Source organism: Blastomyces gilchristii (assembly GCF_000003855.2).
Source record: "Blastomyces gilchristii SLH14081 genomic scaffold supercont1.41, whole genome shotgun sequence".
Classification (NCBI taxonomy): domain Eukaryota; kingdom Fungi; phylum Ascomycota; class Eurotiomycetes; order Onygenales; family Ajellomycetaceae; genus Blastomyces; species Blastomyces gilchristii.
In genome coordinates, this window is record NW_003101642.1 from 89,530 (window position 1) to 112,075 (window position 22,546).

A 22,546-nucleotide genomic window follows, 5' to 3' on the forward strand; every position below is an offset into this window, starting at 1 on the left:
CTGAGGCTAAAAAATGTTAAACGAGCTGTATTTAACCCGTCGTATTAGGGTGTATTTATAATACAACAGAAACGCAGAGCAACACGGAGTAGCTTCACCCTTTCAATATCTATTTTCTATAATATATAAATTTATCAAGATAAACTAAACGATCTCGAAGATGTAGTAATCAGCACAACATAGACATTTTCCTACTGTAGTTTCAAAGAATAGAACTGTAGAACATAGCCTCTTGAGTGAGTACAATACACAGCCATACCGTATAAATACATGACATCCCCCCTCCGCCAGATATCGGATATCAGATATCATTCATTCTACTTACTATATTACATACAACGACTTCAATTCCTCTCAATATACCTGTAGAAACTAGCAGTCCGAATAGACACCCCATTCGCCTCTCAGCAATTCTCAACCTGCCATCAACATTAAAAATAATAGCCATCCCGCAGCCCCCGCCCTCTCCTCTCCTTCCCTTCCCGGGCCTCATGACGCCATCCAGTCCCAATACCTCTATCCAGGTCCGCGGTCTCAACTATAAATTTGCAGATGGCACTACTGGCCTGACTGATATCTATCTCGATCTCCCTAAGGGCAGCCGAACCCTACTGATTGGCGGTAAATATCCCTTTCCTTTTGAGAATTACTTCCCGTTTCCACCCCGCACCCCACCCCCGCTTAAACACATACAGGTGCCATAGACATATATACAAACTAGCCACCGAGTTTAAACTATTTACTAACAAATCTATCCCCCTTCTGGTGGGAAAAAACAACACAGCCAATGGCGCCGGCAAAACCACCCTTCTCCGCCTTCTCTCCGGCAAACGCCTCGCCCCCCACGGCACCGTGCTAATCGGCGGCATAGACCCGTTCACCACAGGTCTCGAAGGCGTAACCTACCTAGGCGTCGAATGGGTTCTGAATCCCATAGTCCGCACAGATATAGACGTGCCTACCCTCTTAGCCTCCGTCGGCGGTGACGCATACCCAGCCCGCCGCGACCAACTCGTCCGAATCCTCGACATAGACCTCAACTGGCACATGCACGCTGTCTCCGATGGGGAACGACGCCGCGTACAACTTGCCATGGGCCTGTTACGGCCCTGGACCCTGCTCTTACTTGATGAGATCACGGTGGACCTGGATCTGTTGAGCCGGAGTGAGTTTCTGGGGTTTCTGAAGCGGGAGACGGAGGAGCGGGAGTGTACGATTGTGTATGCTACTCATATCTTGGATAATCTGGCCAAGTGGCCGACGCACTTAGTACATATGCATTTGGGCCGGGTGAGGGATTCGGGACCCATTGAGAAGTTTGAGATGGGGAAGCAGGTTTCTGGTTCCGAGAATAGTCGGTTGGGAGAGGTGGTGTTGGAGTGGTTGAAAAGAGATTTGAGGGAGAGAGGACCACGGCCGGGCCTACCGGGAGAGGGGAAACAGCTTCCGGTTGAATAATGGGAGGCCGATATAGAGGGTATTGGTATTTGCAAAAACGGGGCACTTTTTCCTATAGCTATGCTTCATGTGGCGCATTATGCTTTCGTTGTAAGTGAGTTTCAACCACCATAAGCTCATTTTACTGTATATTTGGGATTTCGGATACTGATGGCTGGGAAGGCCTTTTTAGAGCTTCAAAGGGAGGCAGGCCTCAACGCCAAAAATATATCCAGGAAAAATTTCTATGTTCATATATAAATAGTTATTGTCCATGACACATGTGACACATTCATTTAATAACATTCCCGTTGGCTATGGAAACAAATCCAAAATCTTAAAAACCCGCACTGAGCTATCCTCACTCGCAACAGCAAGTTCATACCCTTCATCCGCTTCTTTTACTTCTGCACAGACCGGCTTCCATGCCAACTGCGTAATAGCCTTCGACGGACACTCCAACCCCGGCAACGCCATCCCCTCCTGAACCTCCCCAAGCCCATCAATCGCAAATGCATGCAAGCTAATCCTCCCCGTATCCAAACCGACAGCAAGATAAAACCGATCCCCGCCAACAACCTCAGATAGGAAATCAATAGCCGTAACGGGACTCGTAAATGAAATGGTAGATTTACACGTAAAAGACACCCCCTGGTTCTCTTCCTGTTCCTGCACCCATACCTTCACGGTCTTATCCCGTCCCGCCGTCGCAAACACTCTGGGCCCACTGCTCCCAATAACCGGCGCCCAACTCGCATTCAAGATCATCCTCGAATGACCCCGCGGATTCGCGCACAACAACTTAAAAACCCCCCTCTTCTCATCCCCCTCTTCCTTACCTTCCCGCCTCCAAACCGCCCACTGTCTATCCCTCCCCACACTAACCAAAAACTTATCATCCGCCGAAAACCTTAAACAAGTAACAGTCAACGAATGCGCCGCCAACGACGGCTTGATCTCATGCCATGTCGTCGCTGCAGCGTCGTATAGGCGTATAACGGCGTGGTCCAGCGAGCTGGCTTTGCAAGCTGTAGCGATGAGCGTGCCGTCGTGGCTGGTGGCGAGGGCGGAGATTTCGTAGCCGTGGCCATAGAGCTTTTCGTGCTCAGGCCAGAGGGTGTATTTTGAGAGATGATCTTCGAGGGGTGGGTGGGGGAGGTGGAGAGCAGAGGCTTGTGGGGTTGCTTCCGGTGCGGGTGCGGATTGGGTATCTTCTCCTTCTCCTTCGTCGGCGAGATCTACGTCGTCGTCAGCAGCTTTGTTGGAGAGGCCAAGAACGGGGATGTTAGCGGCCTCAGGCATGTCGGCCGGCTTGACTCCGCCGGTGAAGCCGGTTAGATTCTCGAGGAGGTTTGCGATTGCTTTTGTCTGGTTGAAGACGCGGAGAAGCTTTTCATCAGCGCCGGAGACGAAGCGCCATGGTCCCAATGAAGCAATGCAGTTAAGATCGTAGCCGTGGATCTGTGGGCGGGAAAATTCATGCCATGAGTAACAGCACCCGTTGTCATTGCCATGTTTCCACCTCGCATGTAGTCTCGTAGTCTGATCTGAACTCGTCGACAGCAGGTAGCCCCCACTTGTAGGCTCCCATTCAATCCCATTAACCGCTCTCACATGGCCCGTAACAGCGATGTTCTGTACCCACAAATCGGACTTGCTCTCATGCTCCCACAATCTCCAAGAACCTGTGCGGCCCAGGCTGACCACCGTATCACCACGGGATGACCAGAGGCCGATCCAGAACCCACCAGTGCTGCCCGTGGCGGTGGTAGATCCCTTCTGAGAGCTAATCTCACCCATGCGCGCGGCGGAGTACCAGACACCAGATACCGGGTCCGATTCCCAGATAACGAGCGAGTTATCAGCAGAGGCAGAGAGGAGCTTTGGGTTTTTTGGGTCCGGGTTCCATGCGACGGTGTAAATCCAGTCCTCGTGGCCGAACAGGAGAGCTTCGAAAGTAACCGAATACTTCGATCCGCTCGCCGCGAATTCATGCGCTTTGTTAGAAAGCGTCTGCTCGAGGTTCCCTCCCAATATTACCCCTTCATCGTCATCGTTCTTTCGAGCCGGGAAAACATCATCGCCTGTATGAACGCGCCAGAGACGAATGTATTTATCCTGACTAGCAGATGCAAGGAAGAAATCCTGAGATTGCGATTGTGATTGTGACTGTGACTGACTCTGCTCAACATCCATATCTGTAAAAGCAAGAGACCTCACCCAAGCCTCATGACCGGTAAGATTAGCTTTAAGCTCGAATTGACGTGCCTCCGTTTCCGCATCCCCTCCCCCGTCCTGCATCACATATATCTGTATCGCAGTCCTCGTTCCGCCCACAGCCAACACCATAGGTGGCGCAGACCCGGCATCCTTCCCCCCTTCTTCTTTCTTCCCGCGAAGCGCCCTCAATGCGAGCGTCAACGCGAAATACCTCGGCTTCAGCGTAATCGTTTGCATTAATTGGCCGTCTATCGTTGAAGCAGCAGCACCACTGTCCCCCTTAATCTCTCTAAGTCTCCACACCCTCACCGTCCCATCTGCGGCGCCAGATACAAACAGCCCAGAGCCGCGCGCGACATCAATGCAATTTATGGCACCATCGTGGCCGTCGAGGGTTGCAACGTGCGAGAATGACGGTCTTGTTGGAGTAGATGTAGCTTTAGATGGAGCGGTATCAGATTCATGATTATCCTGCCGCCGCCAGACCCGTATCGTCCGATCTGCGGAGCCGGTGAGGAGGAAATGGTGGGAACCACCATCTGAGCAGGGAAACGTGTAGAATTTGACCGCGTTGACTTCATCAGTATGGCCGTTTAACAGAGCATATACCCCCGTTTTATATTTGTCCTATTCGCGCTCCAACAGAAAAAAAGCAAATTGTAAGAATATACACTATACTATATTTGTTACAATTGACTCAAGCAGCAAGAAATATTAATAAGGGCATACAGTAGGATCCCAGAGGGCCACATTGTTATCAGCGCCAAAAGCGAGAATTCCCGTGTTCTCGTCCCAGTCCGCGGCGGAGGGATGTCTGTTTCCGCCAACGGAGATGTATTCGGTGAGGGCAGTGAGGGTTGAGGGCGCCATGGCGCTGGCGGCTGGATTGTTGTCTAACAGAAGGAGATGGCTATTATTATATCTCCATGTATGTCGATTTGCGCCTGTAGTGCGTTTAACTAGGTTGTTGGGTTATTCTTGGTGGTGTTATTTATGTATTCCATTTGTCGGTGGTTGGTGTTGGAAATTTCAGCCCAAACCTTTTTCCTTATCGATAAGAAAATAATTCCCCGCAACAAAAAAAAAGAACATCCCATACATTATTACTTTAACATCACTCACTCTAGGTCCTAGGTCACCAAACAATTTCACCACCTTAACATCTCTTTTATTCTCTATTTATTCCTCTGTAGATATACCCGGCAAGCAAACAGTTATCATGGGCTCCATAACCACTCCATCTCCCTCCCAGTCCCTCTCCATCACGGTAGAATTCAGGTACGATTCCAAACCCCCTCCTGCTCTCCGTCTCCCATTTCCCCCTCAGTCCACAAGCTAACATAGATCCATACCCTTATCCTAACACAGTGGCGGTCTCGAATTACTCTTCGAGAACAAACGAAAACACACCCTTTCCATTCCCGCCACATACCCGTCCCCGTCGAGCGGGGAACCCGAGCCAACATCCATAACCTCCCTCGTCCACTACCTAATAGAAAATCTCATGAAGGATCAGCGGCAGGAGTTATTTGTGGTCGATGGGGCTGTGTAAGTAGATACCCTCTATATATGGTCGGTTGGTTATCGGGCGTGTGCATCAGTATTATTAATACAGGGATATTTGAATTTCTGGCTAATAATGGCGGGGATGTAATTCCTTATCTACATATAAATTTAGACGGCCTGGGATCCTCGTCCTAATAAACGATGCCGATTGGGAATTAGAGGGCGAGGAGAAGTATCAGATTCAGCAGGGGGATAATATATTATTCGTCTCTACGTTGCATGGCGGGTAACGAGGGATGGACAAGATAATTCTTCGCTGTTGTTCAAAGTAAGAGGAGGGAAATCAATATATCAAGGGAATAAATATGTTTCTTTCTTTTCTATATTATAATCCAAGCCAAACGAAACGAAAACGAGCGACACTCGCTCGAAAAACAAAAGGAAGGAATGAACACTCATGTCAGACATCAAGCATCAGTTATCGATCATCAAACATGAAACATCACGCATAAAAGAAATGCGTGGGAAATACTGGACAACATATTCCATCATCCCATAGCTTCATCATCGAAAGAAGAGCATTCAGCCCAGCACACACTCACAAAAACAAACGCCCAAACCCTAAACAACATCCTCCGCATGATGTTGCAAAATCTTCTCTCCATCCCTCTGCGGCCTGAACCCACCTGCCGGAGTGGCTCCGCGCGGGATACTCAGTCCCGCTGTACCGACACCACTATTTTCACCCCCACCGCCACCATCGCCGTTAGTACTCCCATTCCCATTCCCGTCCAACCCACCAGGCATCGGAGAGACAACTCCACTCGGTGGAACAGGTATTTTGATATCCTCTGGCGATGCGGGGATAATCTCCGGCGGGAGATCGGGGATATGTATGCGTTTCGCTTTGTTGTTGTAGCTTGCTGGGATGATCTTTTTTGTTTGAATATGTTAGACGTGTGTGCCATGCATATAGGAATATTATCAAGGGTTCTAGGGGGGGGAAAATGTTTTACGACATACCTCAATAATCTCATCGCGCGGAAATGACAAGAACGGGATATCTGCAGCATTACAAGCCATCAGATACCCATACAGCACACGCAGGACACTCTCATGCGCAATGATAAGTAGGTCATTCCGCTCCCGTTCAAGTTCAAGGATAATCGGTTCAAGACGCACGGCGAGGTCATGGTACGACTCAGCCCGCGGGTACCGATGATGATACGGATCCATCTCATGCTTTGCAACCTCATCAGGATACTCCTGCCGAATCCTCCTTTCGGACATCTTCTCACAGACACCAGGGTTCAACTGGCTCATCTGTGACCGATGGCGTATTTTGTAGCCCCGTTCGAGTAGGAATTGTGCAGTCTCCACTGTCCGGCGCCGGGTGGATGTCCACACCGTAAGTGGTTTCAACTCCGTGTCAGCATCATCACCCTGCTCAGCGATAAGTGCCTGTCTCTCTGATTCACGGTGCTGCAGGAGTCTCTCGGTCATTTTGCGAGCATAGTCCAGTCCTTGTTCGGAGAGGGGTGCGTCGGTTTTGTAGGAGTTTGGGTCCAGGCAGGTTCCAGCCTGAGTTGGTTTCGCACTGTCAGCCAAATTATCATGTCCAGAGGGGAGACGTAGTATTAAAGCTTACCCGCACGAAATATGTATGTCGTGATTTGTTATGTAAATTGAGCAGGTAGAAGACAATCCGGTGGTGCAGGTAGCCGAAGGAGCGGTTGTTGATCATCATGCGCTCGCCGGCGTTGATCATCTACCTTGCATGTTAATATGATGCTCACCTTTAAGTAAGGAAAAACATGAGAGAAAGAAAAACAATTCAGGAAGGGATGGTGAAAGGAGTGCCGGCGTAATTACCAACCTTGATATAATTCAGCTCCGATTCATTCATAGTCTGAAACTGCGGTATCCGAGCCGAGATTCGCGCCAGATAATCTTTTACAGCATCCTTGGGGTCCCATCCAACGTACTGTCATCATAAAGAAAACTCAGCAAACTAGTTTCAGCACACCCAGCGAGGTACATGTATGGCACGACAACATACGTCTGGAGAAGATATCTTTACGCTCAGGACATTTTCTTCAATTATCCTCTCATCATCACACAGCGACTCGATGAATAGTGTCTAGAGAATAAGTGAATGTTAGTATGCCTGCCCATCATATAGCACTATACCCAGCGCATTTTTCAGGGGTCTTACATCAATGTCATGCTTAGCGAATTCCTTTGCTAGGGACCGACGACCAGCGGCAATTGGGTTCACAGCGTCGTATATGGCAATCTGGCCGTTCTCGTGGTTTAGGAAATGATAGATGTCTTCTCTACACTTTTTCACAATTTTTTGTCTGAGGAGGACGGACGAGGCGGATGCTGTAGAGTTTTGCATTGTCAGAAAGGTCTTATCTAGCAGCTCTAGCAATTAAGGGGGGAGAAAAGGGGTACCAGAATGGATGTATAGAGGGAAATCAACAATGATAATACTTTAGCGTTCACTCACCGTTGACAAAGAAGTAATCATCAGGAACATCCTGACCAGGCCCGACAGTCGCACGTCGATAGTCGCCCAGATGGAATATCCGCGTCTTCACACCGAGCCTATATATATCGGCTAGGTCAGCTCACTAACAGTTAAGTTGAGGATAAATGAATCAATGGAAGTAAACACGAACCATCTGAGGTACCGTGCAAGCGCAACAGATATGTGTCTAGAGTCAAACCGAGGAGAGTTAGCTCACTAAATTCCTATTAAAAAGAAACAAAAAGAAGAGATGAGGGCTTTACGAACGTTTTGCCCCTAGCTGGCAAGCCGACGGTGATGATTACTATACGCCCGGAGTGGAAGAGGCGTCCGGACTCTGTGCTGTAGAGCTGAGCGGGGGCAAGCTCGCCTGTCTCTGGAAGATCATGGATGGCGTCGACGGAGGTGCTCGACTTTTTCTGGAAGCGGGGAGAGGTTGCGACGACATCCGCTGTCCTAACTAGCTAGTTAGAGGACTAGAATTATATATCTAACCGTGAGGTGGTAGGTCAAGAGGAATAATAGTGGTAGTGGGAGCTTCATACAGGAGTGTGTCCATGCTTGACGTAGTGCTGATCCTAACCTCACAAGAACAGAGGGAATGGGATTTGGATCCCTGATATCTGGTAAGATATGCTTGGGAGTACAATGTAGGTAGAGGATGTATATATATATATATATATGTGTGTGTGTGTATATAGATAGAGAGAATAGATAATAGTGTATGTCACTTGGGGGGGGGGGATTTACGGCAGACTCCCAGCAAGCGTATATAGATAGATAGCAGCCAGCTAGGGCCAGAGCCGGAATAGGGCTTCAGCCCAACAACGAACAGTTCTTATCCGCAGACGAGAACGACAGCCAACAACAGCGACATTTCCAACAGACGCAGACGCAGACGCAGACACAGACACAGACACAGACCCAGACGCAGGCTGACGAATGTCCTTGTCTGTATATATCTCTCTCTGTTATGGATATTCCGTCTCCCGGTTGGGGTTGGGGATGGACGGGGAGCGCCAAGCCTGACATGAACCGAGGCGGGGCGCTAGTCCCAAAGTGCACTAGTGTATCAAAATGTTCAAACCTTCCAACTTCGCTCTATAATTTCCTAGAAAGAGAACCTGGAAACAATATCACCATCCTCCGAGCAAAGGTTTTGTTATACGCCAATAGCTCCATTGCTCCCGGGCTGCCTTTACTACTGAGACCTTTCTATTTTATTTCGCCTCATTCCCTTCTGTTCATTGTAGAGGCGGCCCTCGAATTCCTTTTTATTTTTATTGTCTTAAATTGAACCCTCCGTGTCCTTCCCGCCCAATATGTCCGACGCCCTCGCTTTCCTCTCAGATAACTCTGTAGTCGACGCCCTCAAAGATGCATATAGTTCATTCTCCGCCCGAAGGGAAGCGCTGGGCTTGTCCAATCCAGGAACCGTAGAGAATGTCTCCAGAGAAGTCCAAAAGGATGTCCTGCTCTCCAATTTCATGTTCACAGGCCTCCGGGCAGATCTGACAAAGGTCTTCGGCATGTCTCCTCTTTTCCGCGTCTCCCACGCCTTCACAATGGGTTCGCAGCAAGGAACCCTGCCTCCGTATGCCTTTTCTTCCATGTTCGGATCTCCTAAGGTATGTACCAAATCCACCTCGCATCTGTAACAACTTTCGTGTTGGGGTATCGGAGATAGATCTAACGGTGGAAAAAGGTCTTCCTACAAGGAAACCTCGGTAGTGATGGAGCCCTTGCCGCCGTCGCCAACTACAGATGGAACTCCGCATGGGTTACAAAGACAAACACCCAGATAATGCCCGGAAGTGCGCAGGGTTTGATCCAGATTGACAACGACTACACCGGCGCAGACTTCTCCGCGTCTCTCAAGGCCTTCAACCCATCCTTCCTAGAAGGCGGCATCACCGGAATATTCGTCGGAAGCTATCTTCAATCCGTCACCCCGAGCCTCGCATTGGGTCTTGAGGCCATGTGGCAGCGACAGGGCCTCAGCGTCCCGCCCGAAACCGCTCTGTCCTATTGCGCCAAGTACAAGGGAGATGATTGGATTGCCAGTGCCCAGCTTCAAGCTCAAGGCGTCATCAATGCCTCGTACTGGAAGAAGCTGTCTGATAAGGTTGAGGCCGGCGTTGATATGAACCTCCAGTTCGCCCCTAGCCCCTCGGGATTGATGGGTGACATCCGCAAAGAGGGCACCACGACTGTCGGAGCCAAATACGAATTCAGAGCATCTACCTTCCGCGCACAAATCGATAGTGCTGGCAAGCTGAGCTGTCTCTTGGAAAAGCGCGTCGCCATGCCTATCTCTTTGACTTTCGCTGGAGAGATTGATCAAGTCAAGGTATGTTTCCTACATGTCGTCAAGTGGTAGAAATTTATGGCAGAGAAAAAGCAATCCCAGCTAACCGAATCTATTACTATCAACAGCAACAAGCCAAGATCGGTCTCGCCGTCTCCTTCGAAATGGCCTCGGAAGAGCTGATGGAGCAGCAAGAATCCGGCGAAATGCCCAACGTTCCATCCCCGCCATTCTAAGTTTGAAAAGCCCCGATGCATTCCCGTCCAATCGCATGACATGAGAAGGACAAGAAACTAGATGACCAAAAAGCAAGACAAGGAAAACAAATCCTAATCGCAATGCTCCTCTACACGACCCTGCTCCTATCATCATCTCTCCTTTCTGCTACCAACCTCCGAAAACCACCCCCCTTCACATCTCACCACCGAATTAACCTTCCCCTTCCAACCCCGTGTTTTAATAGCTCTATCATATCTTCACTCTTCGTCCCACACACCATCTACACCCCACATCCACATCTATCTACGTGTACATCTATCCACCCGTCCCAAATCCCTTAGCAGCATTGTGGGTAACTGGCGCAGAAGTGAAACGCCTCCACCATCCACACTTCTGATTCTCGAGACCATTATTTTTTAAAGAGATTTCGTCATTCTGCGCGTGTCCTTTGTTTCATTTTAGTTTATTATTTTTTTCCCCGTCTTCCTTTTCCGTTTTCCATTGTCTACTTCTTTTTTTTTGTGTATATCCAAGATGGCTTGAATTACCTATCCCTAGGGGCTAGGGACTAGGGACTAGGGCAGCAACAAAATAAAAAGATATAATCTATTTCCAAGAAACCATTTCCATTTCCATCTGTTCATTACGATTTCCAATATTCTATCTATAGACATGTTTCCCCTTCCGTCTTTTTATCCCCTCCGCTTCCCATTTCCCAATGGTGGCTTTGGTTTCTGCTTTCGTCAGCTGTTTCTGTTTCTGTGTCTGCGTCTGTGTCTGTGTCCGCGTCTTGGGTGCGCGTACGTATTTCCCTCCGTCCGTGTGTCGCGCAATTGTCCCGCATCCATGATTCATCGCCTGTCGTGTTCCTGAAACGCCAAGTCTTTACTCCATGCTCCCTAACGTCGAATACATTCCGTATTGTCAAAAGGGCGAGTTCAGCCTGGATTGATTCAATGAAAGAATCCAGCTTATGAGCCTACCTCCCTTCTCCTCCGCTTTTCTTATGCTAGCTTACGTTTTGAAGCGGGAAACCTACCCCATCCAGACATCCACTATATATAGGCTCCGTAAAAGACAAATGCAGTTTCGTGCCCGTCAATTCCGCCTTTTGGGATGATTTTGGATTGAACTGAGGAGAAAGGGAGGACCGCTTGAGGAGTAAAAGAAAAAAAAAAAAAAAAAAAAAAAAAAAAAAAAAAAAAAAATAGAAAGAAATAAAGAAAGAAAGAAAAAGGGAAAGGGGCAAGAACCTTTTGTCCGGTGTAAAATATTACAGTTCTCTCCTCAAGTTAAGTACGGCAAAGAATTAGACGAAATAATAATATATGATTAGCGCTGGGGGTTTGAATCCACATCCAACCAATCCTTTCAACATAGATATTTAGGACAGACAGCTCTAGCAATAATGGGTTTGGGTATGCATATCAGGATATACCATTGAACCGCCATTAGCTTACTCCATATATCCCCTCTGTCGTAGTGGAAACATTTGCCCGTACAGAACAAGTGACGTAGCAACGAGCACGGGTGGACGGATGGACGGGGGTGCTCAAAGCTCTGTACTCCGTAATGTAAAAGCAAACTTCCAATTGTTAGTTAGGGTGTAAAACTCCAGCTTAAAACATATATATATATATCACCGAGATTATTTAGTTTACATAGTTAACTATCTCTATTATTGCAAATTGCAGTTCCTCAGGCTGTGCACTGCCCTACAGGGTAAGAATATATCAGCACAGCGAGCACAAAAGCAAAGAAAGAAACACGAATTCAAAGCTTGACAGATGATATATTATGATATGATATTCATTTTCCCCCGCCGTACAACCAGGCTGTTTCACGATTTATATTAACAGTAGAAAACCGTGAGATGAAAGAAGGAAAGAAAAGAAAGAAAAAGAGAAAGGAAGAGAGAAGTAAAAAAAAATAAGAAGAAAAAAAAAAGAAGAAAAACCGCTTTGAGCTTGAATCCGACCTCCTGCCAATCCCTCATTATGCATGCATGCAACCTGTATGAGCTATATATGCTCGAACCCCCAGGTTGGGCCAGGCATAAATCATACAAGCTGTGCCCCCCCAACAACCCATTACCTATATACACACATACACATATTTATTTATTTATACGTATATATATATATATATATACATGAAGCCTCGCATGACCACTATTCCGGTATCAATAGAAGGGGAGGGCAACCGATCCGTGACCCCGTGCAGGATTTCAATTGAGACCTGACATGCATGCGCTTTACATGGTGTGTCATCTCGGTCTTGGATTCGACGGGGAGAGAGGGAGAGACGGGAAAGAGAGAAGAAGAGAAGATGAGAAGAATGTGGGAAGCGAAATTTATTTGAAACAAGCCCTGGCGTAGTTAGTTAGTCCTCTTTTGACTCTTTTCTTTACTTCTCTTTAACTTCTTTAGGCAAGCTGTGGTGGTTCATTTTGTGAATTCGAACGTGGAGAGGAAATGAAGACGGGGATTTGACGGGGGGGGGGGGGGGGAGGAGGGGATATATATATTACAATATACCCTTTTCTCGCCCCGCTCACCCCCCCAATCCCTTTCCTCCCAAGTAAATATATGGACAAGTGTGTCATATCCCATCTAGCCTGCTTCCAGCTGAGCTCCCCGCTGAAATGGATGTTTCCTCACAACGTCCTTTTTTGTATATCGGCGTGGTATGGCCAATGTCGTAGATGGCATTGGCCCAGAAAGTGCATACTCCCTCTCTCAACTGGCCTCAATAGGACCAGCTAGGATAGGGAGGGAGAGAGAGAGAGGGATAGAGAAACGAGAGAATAATGTTGCTTGTGTAGGAACTACAGGTTAGATTTAAAACCCGACTTCTTCCTGCTGCCTGGCAAGCGCCGCAGTAAATGTATGCAGAAATAGTTGAGACGATGGCAATTGATAAGCTGAACCAGTTTTGTTGCATGATCAATCGATCATTCATTCCTCTCCGTCCGTCTGCACGTATGGAATGTACGTATGTACTGTACATACATACTGTATATTTCTCTATGCTATGTACCCGCTCGATGCCGGAGTGGCAGTACAGCATGATGGAAGTGAGCCAGTATGGTAGCTGTAGCTGCCAAAGGGCAAGGCGAAACGGGGAGATTCGAGATTCCAAGGTTGATGATAGTGAAGGCTGCATGATATAGCTAGAGATGTTATATACCCAGTGTTCAGAGATCGGCCTTTTCGGTTCAGTTTCTCCAAATCCCTTTCCCCTTTCCTCTTTCCTCAATTGTTGCATGAAGTGGCCCCCAATAATAACCCGGAAGTGCGCATGTCCATCGGCGGGCCTGTATCTATCAACCTGCATCAACTGATGTCATAAGCGCTGACAACAGTTCACAAAACATAGTAGAGGGGAAAAGAGAAAGGGTTTCCCTCACAAGAAATTAGCATTTTCTCAATGAGGGAACTTGTTTTTGTTTATAATTTTATATCTGCTGTCTAGTGGAATGGGTGAAAGAAAATAATAATCCACAACTGGAGAAAAAAAATATATAAATAAAAAAGTATGAGGTTTTTCATTGAAACATTCAAAGCTCTGTGGTTAACCAATCATTTTGATGCGTGCACGATGTGCTTTGTGGGATGTGGAATTTATTATTAGTCCAATACATACTATTAGAGGATCAGTCCTAACGAAAAAAAAAAAAATGAACAGTGTGGTTCCGGTGCCACACATCATGATGCAATGCTATTCTGACTGGATAAAACAAACACAAGAGAAGCTGTACTCGCATAAACAGGAAAAAAAAAAAAAGAAAGATACAGCAATTAGTTATCATCTTCAAGTTGCATCAAAAAATTAAAAAAGAATTAAAAATTAGAAAAAGAAGCACGATCATTTCTCTTGTATCAAGTCCCAGAGACGCACTACACTACCCATTTCTCTACCCCTGCTAAGAGCACACGCTAGACTCTGCACTAAAGCAAGACAGCAGCTGTTAGTCGGTAGTTAGCTCGAATCAACGGAACGGGGGGGGGGAGAATGAATGTACGCAGCATGCGAACCATGCACACACACCCCTCCCCACCAGGGGGATCAATAATGGACACACCACCTGGGCTAAGAACAGTAGTGTACGGAAACGCAGCTGGGGATATCTATCCTGCCACTTTCAGCCAAAAATTCAACAGCAAGAAGATATAATGTACGGAGTATCTTCCCGGGGGCGGGAGAGGGGAACAGCCGCAGCGATGTCATGCACCAAGCGCATGGGTAACAGACTAATAACAACTGCTCTGCTCTTTCTTTCCTTTCTTTCTTTCTTTCTTTCTTTTTTCCCCCCCTTTTTTACTTTCCCAGGGCCCTCGAACTAGCAGCCTACTAACCGCTGCAGCTAGACGGGTAAGTTAGGAATTGAAGACTCGAGAGTGGCCTCAGACGATCTGAGCGGGAACGCTTTGCGAAAAAGTTTGGCCTATGAGAATATATGTCCAAATGCTGGGCAAGGGGGGACGTTGCTCGTCTCGGGGGACTTTTTTTTTTTTTTTTTCCCTTTTGCATCTTCCGTCATCTGTGGTTACTCTTTAGTGAGGGAAGAGAAGGGAAGGGAAACGGAGTTAGGTTGGGAACATACAGAAGGCGATCTTGCCATGCTTATGATAAATAGAGCTCGATGCCCTCCACCCACTTTTCTGCAATATAAATTATACTATGCGGTATTGGTATTTGTACTCATATTTTGAATTGAGTACAGAGTACGGAGTAGGTATGGTATGCTGGAAGTTTGTGAGCTCTCTTTGAGTAAACCTTTTTCACCCTTGAACCTTGTCCGAATCCCAGATGACCTCCCCTCCCCCTCCCGAAGCAAGCATGACCTCAACTGGCACCAAGCTTCCCTGACATCTTTTATTATGTATCCGTCTATGCCTATAATTGACAACCGTCTTGTCCATGGCGCCAGGGGTGACTGACTGACTGACTGGCTGGTTGGCTGCCCTGGTCGGGACCGAATGACGGGCATATTTTCGGCCCAATAAAATAATATCCAATGCAATCCAAGGCAATTGCAATCCCCCCCTCTCTCCCAAGCTCGGTTTATCCACTGCGAGGAGCTAACTTTTCCACTGCCTCTCTATTGGCCTGCTGGAGTTTTTTTGATACAGCGCAGGGGAGGAAGAGAGAGAGAGAGAGAGAGGAGAGAGAACAAGGTACCAGGTAGGTACCAAACTACTCCAGTGACCGTACGGAGTATATAGAAGAGAACAAGACCACACAACCTGCAATTGTTGCAATATGGGTCAGGGTATGTTCCCACCTACCCACCCCCCCCCCCCTCCTCGCCTCTTTATCTGAGGGCCAGGACGAACTGAATTCGACATTGGGATCGAATTTTAATTCTTCGGGGCTGGTTACGCCAAAACGGGAACTACACACCTAACATCAACATCTATACCGATTTTCTATCTCGCCTAGCGTACAGTACATGTACATGTACATACTTGTCCCTAGGTACTCTCGTGCGACACAAATTATATCTCATCACTGTTTCTGTACCAGGGTGTAAGGTGTAAAAACCATTTTTTGTCTTGTCTTGTCTTTGTCTGTTTCTTGATGATGGAGTTGAGTGACGATATGTTTTGTAACTATTGGCCGCGGAGCAAGTGGGGGGGGTTTGTGGGAAGAAAGAAAGAAACTAACGCCGCTAGTTAATTGCCTTTTTTTTTTCTTTTTATGCTAGCTGGTTGTTCACTCCTGAGCACTGACGTACGTTACAGCTAACTATTTACAGCTTTTTCGTTTTTGGAGGCACCCGATATGCCATGCATGCCCCATGCAGGGTTAGGAGCAGTAGCAGCAGTAGCAGCAGTAGCAGCTTCTATGGGAGTTCCCCTTTTTCTTTATTTTATTTCCTTATTTATTTTTTACTCATGGATACTCCCCATGTGTATTATTTATTCTGAATAATATGGATGGTTAGGTTAGTTGGTAACTAGTTACCGGAAGATGTTTCGAGCACAAAATTCCCCAATTGTTTCTTTCTGTGCCAAGCCCGAGGTTGGATTCACCGGGTTCCAATCTCTCTAATAATAATACTACTAAGAATCAACGACTTTAAAACATACATGGCCTACCCTAGTTACCGTAAAGATGGAAGAAGATTTGGGCGTGCCCGAGCAACCCGTGGGAAAAGGGGGATTTGGTATCATTGGTCAAAGGGAAAAGGGAAACTGTTCTGCCGAATCGGTTTTTTTACAGTCAGTAATAATAATAATAATAATAAGAAGTCAAACTTGGTCGCATCCAGAAACTTCCCATAGATAGCTACAAGAGTTGGAAGCTTAACCCCATGGATTTTTTTTTTTTTTTTTTTTTTTTTTTTTTTTTTTTTTGCATTTACTCGGCACTTCCAGCATTTATTAATGGATTCATTTCACTTCCTTGATTGGCTGAACAAACACACACACAACACACACACACACACACACACATGCCCTTGTGCTCATTTTGAAGACAGTGTGTTTGTTGCATTTGCATCGCTGGTGCATTCATTTTTGTATTCACTTGTATACAGTTTAGGAGAGGGGCGGGCTGGACTGAGAGGAATGAAGGAAGGAAGGGAAAAAAAAAAAGAAAAAAAAAAAAAAAAAGACGGAAGGAAAAAGGAATAATGGCTTGCATTGGTTAGTTTGGTTCAGCTATTCTGAAGCAGATATGGGATGAAACATGTGTTCGTGCCAGTTCGTGCCCTATTTTTCTTTTTTTTTCTCCCTCCTGTATCAGCTCAACTGGTTTTGGTTCGGGTCATTATTGCTCTTCTCTTCTTCTTCTTCTTCTTCTCCCGCAAATGAAAAAGGGGAACGAGGGGGTTATATATTTTTAATTTTCAACTCTTGGTCATAGCCAACCAGCCAGTCATCAGTCATCAGGAGTTACCTAGACGAGATCGACGCCCTCAAATAACCAGATATGAAGTCATCACCAACCAACTCAACGATCTCTTTATTTTAGTTAACCCAACCCAACTCAAGAACAGTACATATAGGCATACATACACTACTCCAATGTGAAAACGGGAGAGAGAGAAAGAAAGAAAGAAAGAAAGAAAGAAAGAGGACAAAAATAGATGTCTATAAGCCCTGTGCTGGCATTCATTGTGAGAATTTATTTGAGTATAAAATAATGTTGATGTGATATAGCTCACACTTGCGAGCTACATACTACGTACATACATCAGTAAGAGGAGCTTAATCCATAAAACTAATATGAAAAGAAAATTGAAAATAGGTAAAAAAAAAAAAAGTCGGTAACTAGATATAGGTACGGACTACAGAGAAGACACTTACATACTACTATAGTCTATAAGATGACAGGCAGACAGCAGAGATCCCTGCTGTCTGCTCACGTTGATGACAAGCTGCAGCTGCAACTGCAGCACAGCCACCTTGATGGTTTATTTTCGCTCCATCCAAAGGCAGGGCAAAAGGGGGTGCCCGAAGAGGAGGAGGGGGGGAGGGAGGACGAGTTAAATAATGACAACGAATAACTAGCAAGTGACATTATTAGGGTTTCGTCGTTTCCCTGAAATAATATCGGCCAATATGACAGGGCGCCCTTTTTTTTTTTCTTTCCCTTCGGGAAGCCGGGAGTAGAGGAAGGGGGGGTAGGTTGGACACTACGACGCTGCAGGTAGGAGGTGGCTTTTTTAAGTGATGTGAGGGCTTTTTGAAGACCGCAGAGTCGAAGGATTATATGAATGTTATTTTAATCGTTCACCACAGCACAGGAACCTCTCATAGTAAAGAGAGAGAGAGAGAGAGAGATGATATTTGATATTTCTCTCTCTTCTCTGCCCCAGGTGAATGGCTAATCCTCCCTTGATATAGCTGTTATTAGTTAGCTGTACAAGTTATTAGCTTGTCAAGCTGTAGCTGTTAACTAGCCCTTTCAAGCTTTTTCCCTTAGTATATATAATATATATATATATATATACATATATATATCCAAACTCAATGGATCTGGCACTCCGTATATTACCTTGGTCCCATCCAAAAAATGTCCCCCGATTAGGTTTTTTCTTTTCTTTTTTTTTTGCGGCTCACCTGACCATTGCTGGGGACGCCACTTAGCTAATAATGTTTGCGTAGAGAGTAGTAGGGAAGCTGTCTGTCTGCGAGCTGCCACCCATCCATGGAGAATATCCGCGTGACTTGTCACGGGGGTGTCGGTGTTGTCATTATTTCGCGGGTGGGTGCAGGTTAGTAACAATATTGGGCTGTATTAAGTGTAAGGAGGAGAGAGGGAGAGAGGGCGGAAGGAGACACAGGATATTTGATATTAAATGGAGATAGATATAGATATTGTGTCTGGGATAAAAGCATTTATAAACTATTTGAAGCTTTGAATAATAATAATAATAATAATAATAAGTTAGTTAACTACTCCGTACCTTACAGCGTAACTAATTGTCAACTCACTTACTCCATAGCTAAATCGAACTAATAGGATCGTCTTCAATTAAAATTACAATGCATTTTGAAAATACAGCGAATAATACGCAGAATGAATATCCACGCCAATAATAGCCACGAGGGAATCCCCACTGCCACGGCCCACGCCCGCCGCCTGCGCCCAAGCCCCAGCGTGACCTGGGCTTTTCCTCTCTGCCTTTGCCCTCCCAGCACAGTCCGTCCCACAAGACGGCAGACGCACGTAGCAGCCATACGATACGGTGATATAGCAGAACACAGCAGCAGACCAGCAGACCGGCAGACACCGCGAGAGGACACAAGAGATACACACAGACACAGCTGCTGCTCAACACCTACAACAGAGCAACAGGCCAGAAAGAGAGAGAGAGAGAGAGAGAGAGAGAGAGAGAGAGAGAGAGAGAGAAGGGGGGGAAAAGATCAAAGCCAAGCAAGCATCTCTTTTGTGTGGGGTTATTTATTATTATTATTACTTGGTGTGTACCGCCCCCAAAGGCAGGAAGAGTGAGTCGAGTCGAGTCGTGTATTATTATTATTTATTATTATTATGTGCAGCGAGTGAGTGTTTCTTCCTTCCCCGTCGCTTGGGTTGTTCCCGTGTCCTGTCTGTCCTGTCCTGTCCTGTCCCTTTTGTCCTGTCAGCCCGGTCGGTTTGTTTAGTGAGCTCTCTTCCTCTTCCTTCGCCCCAACCACCACTACCACCACTACCACCACCACTACCACCACCACCAACCACCACCACCACTAAACAGTTATACCCTACCCTGCCCTACGGCCCCTACCTACCTACCCTTCCACTCCCACTCACTCCCACTCCCACTTCCACTACTCCCCCCTCCAACCACTCACTCCTCTTCCTCCATTTCCTCCTCCTCCTCCTCCTCCGCCTCCGCCTCCCCCTCCCCCTCCCACCTCTCCTGTTCCTATTCCTAGCATCCACCCATCGATCTATCTACCTTAACACCCTGCCTCTGCTGGCTGTTATCGCTCCTCTCCTCGACTTTCCTCCCCCTCCCTTTGGCCTGCTCCCGCGTCTCCGCCATTCATTCTTCCTCCATCAACGTCACCTCTAGCAAACTAGCCAGCCTCTTCCACCACCAAACTCCTCCACCACACTCCTCCACCACACTCCTCCACTACTTACTCTTCCTCTTCACCACCACCACCACCTTCTTCGTACTCATCGTTCGTCCATTATTACATACCTTTCTCCTCCCATCACCGCTTCTACTGCCACTCGCGCCACTACCCTACTACGGCTCCTTTCACCTACACCTGCGCCTTGTCCTGTCCCGCTCCCCTAACAACCATACTACCACCTACCTCTTCTCGCCCATCTGCTCCTGTACCCCCCTCTCTGTAACCACAGTGACTGTAGCCTTGGTCTCTTCCTCTTTCATCATTGTCTTGTCTTCAAGCTTGTTCTCTTGTGTCTGTTTCAATTCAAAACACACACACACACACACACACACACACACACACAAACACACAGAGGGAGAGAGAGAGAGAGAGAGACAGAGAGAGAGACACAGACACACAGAGGCAGAGAATATCCACAAACCATTCACAAAACATTCCTTCATTCAATCATTCACTCAATTCGCCCGCTCTCCTCCTCATATCTCTCTATCTAACCTACGCTTTCTCCTCTTCCCGCGACTTGTGTTGATTCGACAGGTCGTAGATCGCCACAGTTGTCATTTAAAAATCACCACGCCTTAGTTTCGTTTCGCCCAAGACGGGTCTCCACACGCATCCCCTCCCTGCCACCTGCCGCCATTCTTTGCTCAACTGCAGCCCTCCATACTCTCGATAGCCCTGAACCTGAATACGACTCTCCTACCGTCCGCGAACCGACGACAACAACGACGGCGACGGCGGCGAAACCAAAAATCAACGGAAGAGTATAGTACAATAGCGCTTCTTTCTATATTCCTCTCGGGCACTGGGGGCTCTCAGACCGAGTCATGTCACAAAATCGTCCAGGGGTGTTTTCGAGCTTACGAATGGGGGGTACGTTTATTTTTTCTATCACTATCTATATATTAGCCGCCGAATATTTGCTGACACTGACTCCCCCCCTTTTTTTTTCTACTTACAGAAGTAATTCGTGAGAAGGTGCAGGATGGGTTGACAGGAGAGACAAGGGATATGCAATATACCCAATGCAAGATTGTGGGAAATGGTTCATTTGGTGTGGTCTTTCAAACCAAGATTGCTCCCTCTGGCGAGGATGCAGCCATCAAAAGAGTGTTGCAGGACAAACGCTTCAAGGTTGGTTCCTAATCTAATAATACAAAATTGTGAATCTGTTTCTACGAACTGCGCTAAATGACTCCTCTCTTCTCCTTGCTATAGAACCGCGAACTGCAGATCATGCGCATTGTACGGCATCCAAATATCGTCCAGCTGAAGGCTTTTTACTATTCCAACGGAGAAAGAGTAAGCTCCTGCACCCTCTCTCCCCCTCCTCCCCAACTCTTTTGTCTTTTCACACGATTATTATCATGTTTTACAAGGAGTATCCCGTCTGACACAAGTTAACCCTTCTCTCTGTTTTCACATGATATAGAAAGACGAGGTCTACCTTAACCTCGTCCTCGAATTCGTTCCCGAGACTGTCTACCGTGCATCCCGTTATTTCAGCAAGATGAAGACAACCATGCCTATGCTGGAAGTAAAGCTTTACATCTACCAGTTGTTCCGCTCTCTGGCATATATACATTCCCAGGGTATCTGCCATCGTGATATCAAACCGCAAAATCTCCTACTGGACCCCAACACGGGGATTCTGAAACTCTGCGATTTTGGCAGCGCCAAGATCCTCGTCGAAAACGAACCGAACGTGTCATACATCTGCTCCCGTTACTATCGTTCACCGGAACTCATTTTCGGTGCAACCAACTACACCACAAAGATTGGTAAGCTGCAACAACTATGTCCCTCGTTTTCCCCCTCCGCTACCCTAATTTATTTCCCCCACAAAGTTACGCCCTGTCTCTGACCACTTTTACAGATGTGTGGTCGACCGGATGTGTTATGGCGGAATTGATGCTCGGGCAACCCCTCTTCCCTGGCGAATCAGGCATCGACCAATTGGTGGAGATCATCAAGGTGCTTGGAACTCCCACTCGTGAACAAATTCGAACCATGAATCCGAACTACATGGAACACAAGTTCCCTCAGATCAAGCCACATCCATTCAACAAGGTAAAACTTCGATTTTATTTTGTTTCTCAAGCGGACTGAAACACTGACGCGCGATAAAAAGGTCTTCCGCAAAGCTCCTCCTGAAGCGATCGATCTCATCACAGCGCTCCTCGAGTATACCCCTACTCAACGCCTTTCAGCGGTCGAGGCTATGTGCCACCCATTCTTCGATGAGCTTCGGGACCCCAACACTCGTCTGCCAGATTCCCGTCATCCGAACAACCCTCCAAGACAACTTCCTAACTTGTTCGATTTCTCGCGCCATGGTAAGGAATTTCTTCTAGTATATTTTTCATATATCCCGTGCTAACAATGATTCTATATAGAGCTTTCGATCCTGCCAAGCATGAACAGTAGGTTGATCCCCGCTCATGCACAGGCTGACCTCCTCGCTCGTGGTATCGATCTCGATAATTTCACGCCGCTTACGAAAGATGAAATGCTAGCCCACCTTGATTGAGTCGACATGGGTTAAAGTGTCACGAAATTCTAACATGCTTGTTCAAAAGCGCTATCGCTATCGCGGTGCGCGCGATCCTTTCAAAAAAATTTCAATTTGCCTCAGCGGGAGATCCGAATTCATGCATGGGGTGGTCGTCTTTGTTTAGCTTTCCTTTTTTCTCTTGTTTCTCTCCTCCTTCCTTTTGCTCTTTA

General features: G+C 46.9%; 8 protein-coding genes across 10 annotated transcripts; 4 read left to right on the forward strand and 4 right to left on the reverse strand.

Moving 5' to 3' along the window:
- The first annotated feature begins 134 nt into the window (after positions 1–134).
- Positions 135–1,931, forward strand: BDBG_09405 (ATPase). 3 transcript variants are annotated; one of them, XM_031723995.1, is made up of 3 exons: positions 135–621; positions 785–1,548; positions 1,621–1,828. In XM_031723995.1, the coding sequence occupies exons 1-2, from the start codon at positions 492–494 to the stop codon at positions 1,456–1,458; spliced, it is 804 nt and encodes a 267-aa protein (XP_031581385.1). In that variant the 5' UTR covers positions 135–491; the 3' UTR covers positions 1,459–1,548; positions 1,621–1,828. The 3 variants fall into 3 exon arrangements, with proteins under 3 accessions (XP_031581385.1, XP_002620225.1, XP_031581384.1); XM_031723994.1 differs by having other exon boundaries at positions 155–621; positions 785–1,552; positions 1,621–1,931; XM_002620179.2 differs by having other exon boundaries at positions 785–1,828.
- Positions 1,638–4,690, reverse strand: BDBG_09406 (elongator complex protein 2). The gene is made up of 2 exons (XM_002620180.2): positions 4,387–4,690; positions 1,638–4,284 (listed from the first exon to the last, which is right to left on the reverse strand). Exons 1-2 carry the CDS (start codon positions 4,525–4,527, stop codon positions 1,753–1,755), a joined length of 2,673 nt encoding a protein of 890 aa, XP_002620226.1. The 5' UTR covers positions 4,528–4,690; the 3' UTR covers positions 1,638–1,752.
- Positions 4,691–4,876: 186 nt separating this feature from the next.
- Positions 4,877–5,453, forward strand: BDBG_09407 (ubiquitin-like modifier 1; the record flags this gene model as incomplete). The annotated part of the gene is made up of 3 exons (XM_002620181.1): positions 4,877–4,935; positions 5,026–5,205; positions 5,336–5,453. The coding sequence occupies 3 exons, from the start codon at positions 4,877–4,879 to the stop codon at positions 5,451–5,453; spliced, it is 357 nt and encodes a 118-aa protein (XP_002620227.1).
- BDBG_09408 (elongator complex protein 2) lies at positions 5,218–8,687 on the reverse strand. Its single transcript, XM_002620182.2, has 10 exons — positions 8,242–8,687; positions 7,964–8,152; positions 7,848–7,883; positions 7,676–7,773; positions 7,379–7,548; positions 7,223–7,303; positions 7,040–7,147; positions 6,812–6,931; positions 6,187–6,744; positions 5,218–6,096 (listed from the first exon to the last, which is right to left on the reverse strand). Exons 1-10 carry the CDS (start codon positions 8,253–8,255, stop codon positions 5,785–5,787), a joined length of 1,686 nt encoding a protein of 561 aa, XP_002620228.1. The 5' UTR covers positions 8,256–8,687; the 3' UTR covers positions 5,218–5,784.
- Positions 8,688–8,819: 132 nt separating this feature from the next.
- BDBG_09409 (mitochondrial import receptor subunit TOM40) lies at positions 8,820–11,899 on the forward strand. Its single transcript, XM_002620183.2, has 3 exons — positions 8,820–9,324; positions 9,402–10,046; positions 10,133–11,899. Exons 1-3 carry the CDS (start codon positions 9,019–9,021, stop codon positions 10,238–10,240), a joined length of 1,059 nt encoding a protein of 352 aa, XP_002620229.1. The 5' UTR covers positions 8,820–9,018; the 3' UTR covers positions 10,241–11,899.
- An 862-nt stretch (positions 11,900–12,761) lies between these two features.
- Positions 12,762–13,728, reverse strand: BDBG_18001 (uncharacterized protein). Its single transcript, XM_031725599.1, has one exon. It carries the CDS (start codon positions 13,557–13,559, stop codon positions 12,972–12,974), a length of 588 nt encoding a protein of 195 aa, XP_031581386.1. The 5' UTR covers positions 13,560–13,728; the 3' UTR covers positions 12,762–12,971.
- Positions 13,729–14,728: 1,000 nt separating this feature from the next.
- On the reverse strand, positions 14,729–15,520 carry BDBG_18002 (uncharacterized protein). Its single transcript, XM_031725600.1, has 2 exons — positions 14,830–15,520; positions 14,729–14,766 (listed from the first exon to the last, which is right to left on the reverse strand). The coding sequence occupies exon 1, from the start codon at positions 15,214–15,216 to the stop codon at positions 14,905–14,907; it is 312 nt and encodes a 103-aa protein (XP_031581387.1). The 5' UTR covers positions 15,217–15,520; the 3' UTR covers positions 14,729–14,766; positions 14,830–14,904.
- Positions 15,521–20,649: 5,129 nt separating this feature from the next.
- On the forward strand, positions 20,650–22,352 carry BDBG_09411 (CMGC/GSK protein kinase; the record flags this gene model as incomplete). Its single annotated transcript, XM_031723996.1, has 7 exons — positions 20,650–20,695; positions 20,784–20,956; positions 21,041–21,124; positions 21,255–21,603; positions 21,699–21,892; positions 21,954–22,158; positions 22,219–22,352. 7 exons carry the CDS (start codon positions 20,650–20,652, stop codon positions 22,350–22,352), a joined length of 1,185 nt encoding a protein of 394 aa, XP_031581388.1.
- Positions 22,353–22,546: the final 194 nt, after the last annotated feature.

Coding starts and splice junctions, on each gene's coding strand:
- BDBG_09405 (XM_002620179.2), top strand. CDS start 492: ATGACGCCATCCAGTCCCAATACCTCTATCCAGGTCCGCGGTCTCAAC. Junction 622..784: donor CCGAACCCTACTGATTGGCG/GTAAATATCCCT, acceptor AAAACAACACAG/CCAATGGCGCCGGCAAAACC.
- BDBG_09406 (XM_002620180.2), bottom strand. CDS start 4,527: ATGGCGCCCTCAACCCTCACTGCCCTCACCGAATACATCTCCGTTGGC. Junction 4,285..4,386: donor TGGCCCTCTGGGATCCTACT/GTATGCCCTTAT, acceptor GAGCGCGAATAG/GACAAATATAAAACGGGGGT.
- BDBG_09408 (XM_002620182.2), bottom strand. Junction 7,148..7,222: donor TAAAGATATCTTCTCCAGAC/GTATGTTGTCGT, acceptor TTATGATGACAG/TACGTTGGATGGGACCCCAA. Junction 6,745..6,811: donor GACATACATATTTCGTGCGG/GTAAGCTTTAAT, acceptor AAACCAACTCAG/GCTGGAACCTGCCTGGACCC.
- BDBG_09409 (XM_002620183.2), top strand. CDS start 9,019: ATGTCCGACGCCCTCGCTTTCCTCTCAGATAACTCTGTAGTCGACGCC. Junction 9,325..9,401: donor CCATGTTCGGATCTCCTAAG/GTATGTACCAAA, acceptor CGGTGGAAAAAG/GTCTTCCTACAAGGAAACCT. Junction 10,047..10,132: donor GAGAGATTGATCAAGTCAAG/GTATGTTTCCTA, acceptor TACTATCAACAG/CAACAAGCCAAGATCGGTCT.
- BDBG_18001 (XM_031725599.1), bottom strand. CDS start 13,559: ATGCAGGTTGATAGATACAGGCCCGCCGATGGACATGCGCACTTCCGG.
- BDBG_18002 (XM_031725600.1), bottom strand. CDS start 15,216: ATGCCCGTCATTCGGTCCCGACCAGGGCAGCCAACCAGCCAGTCAGTC.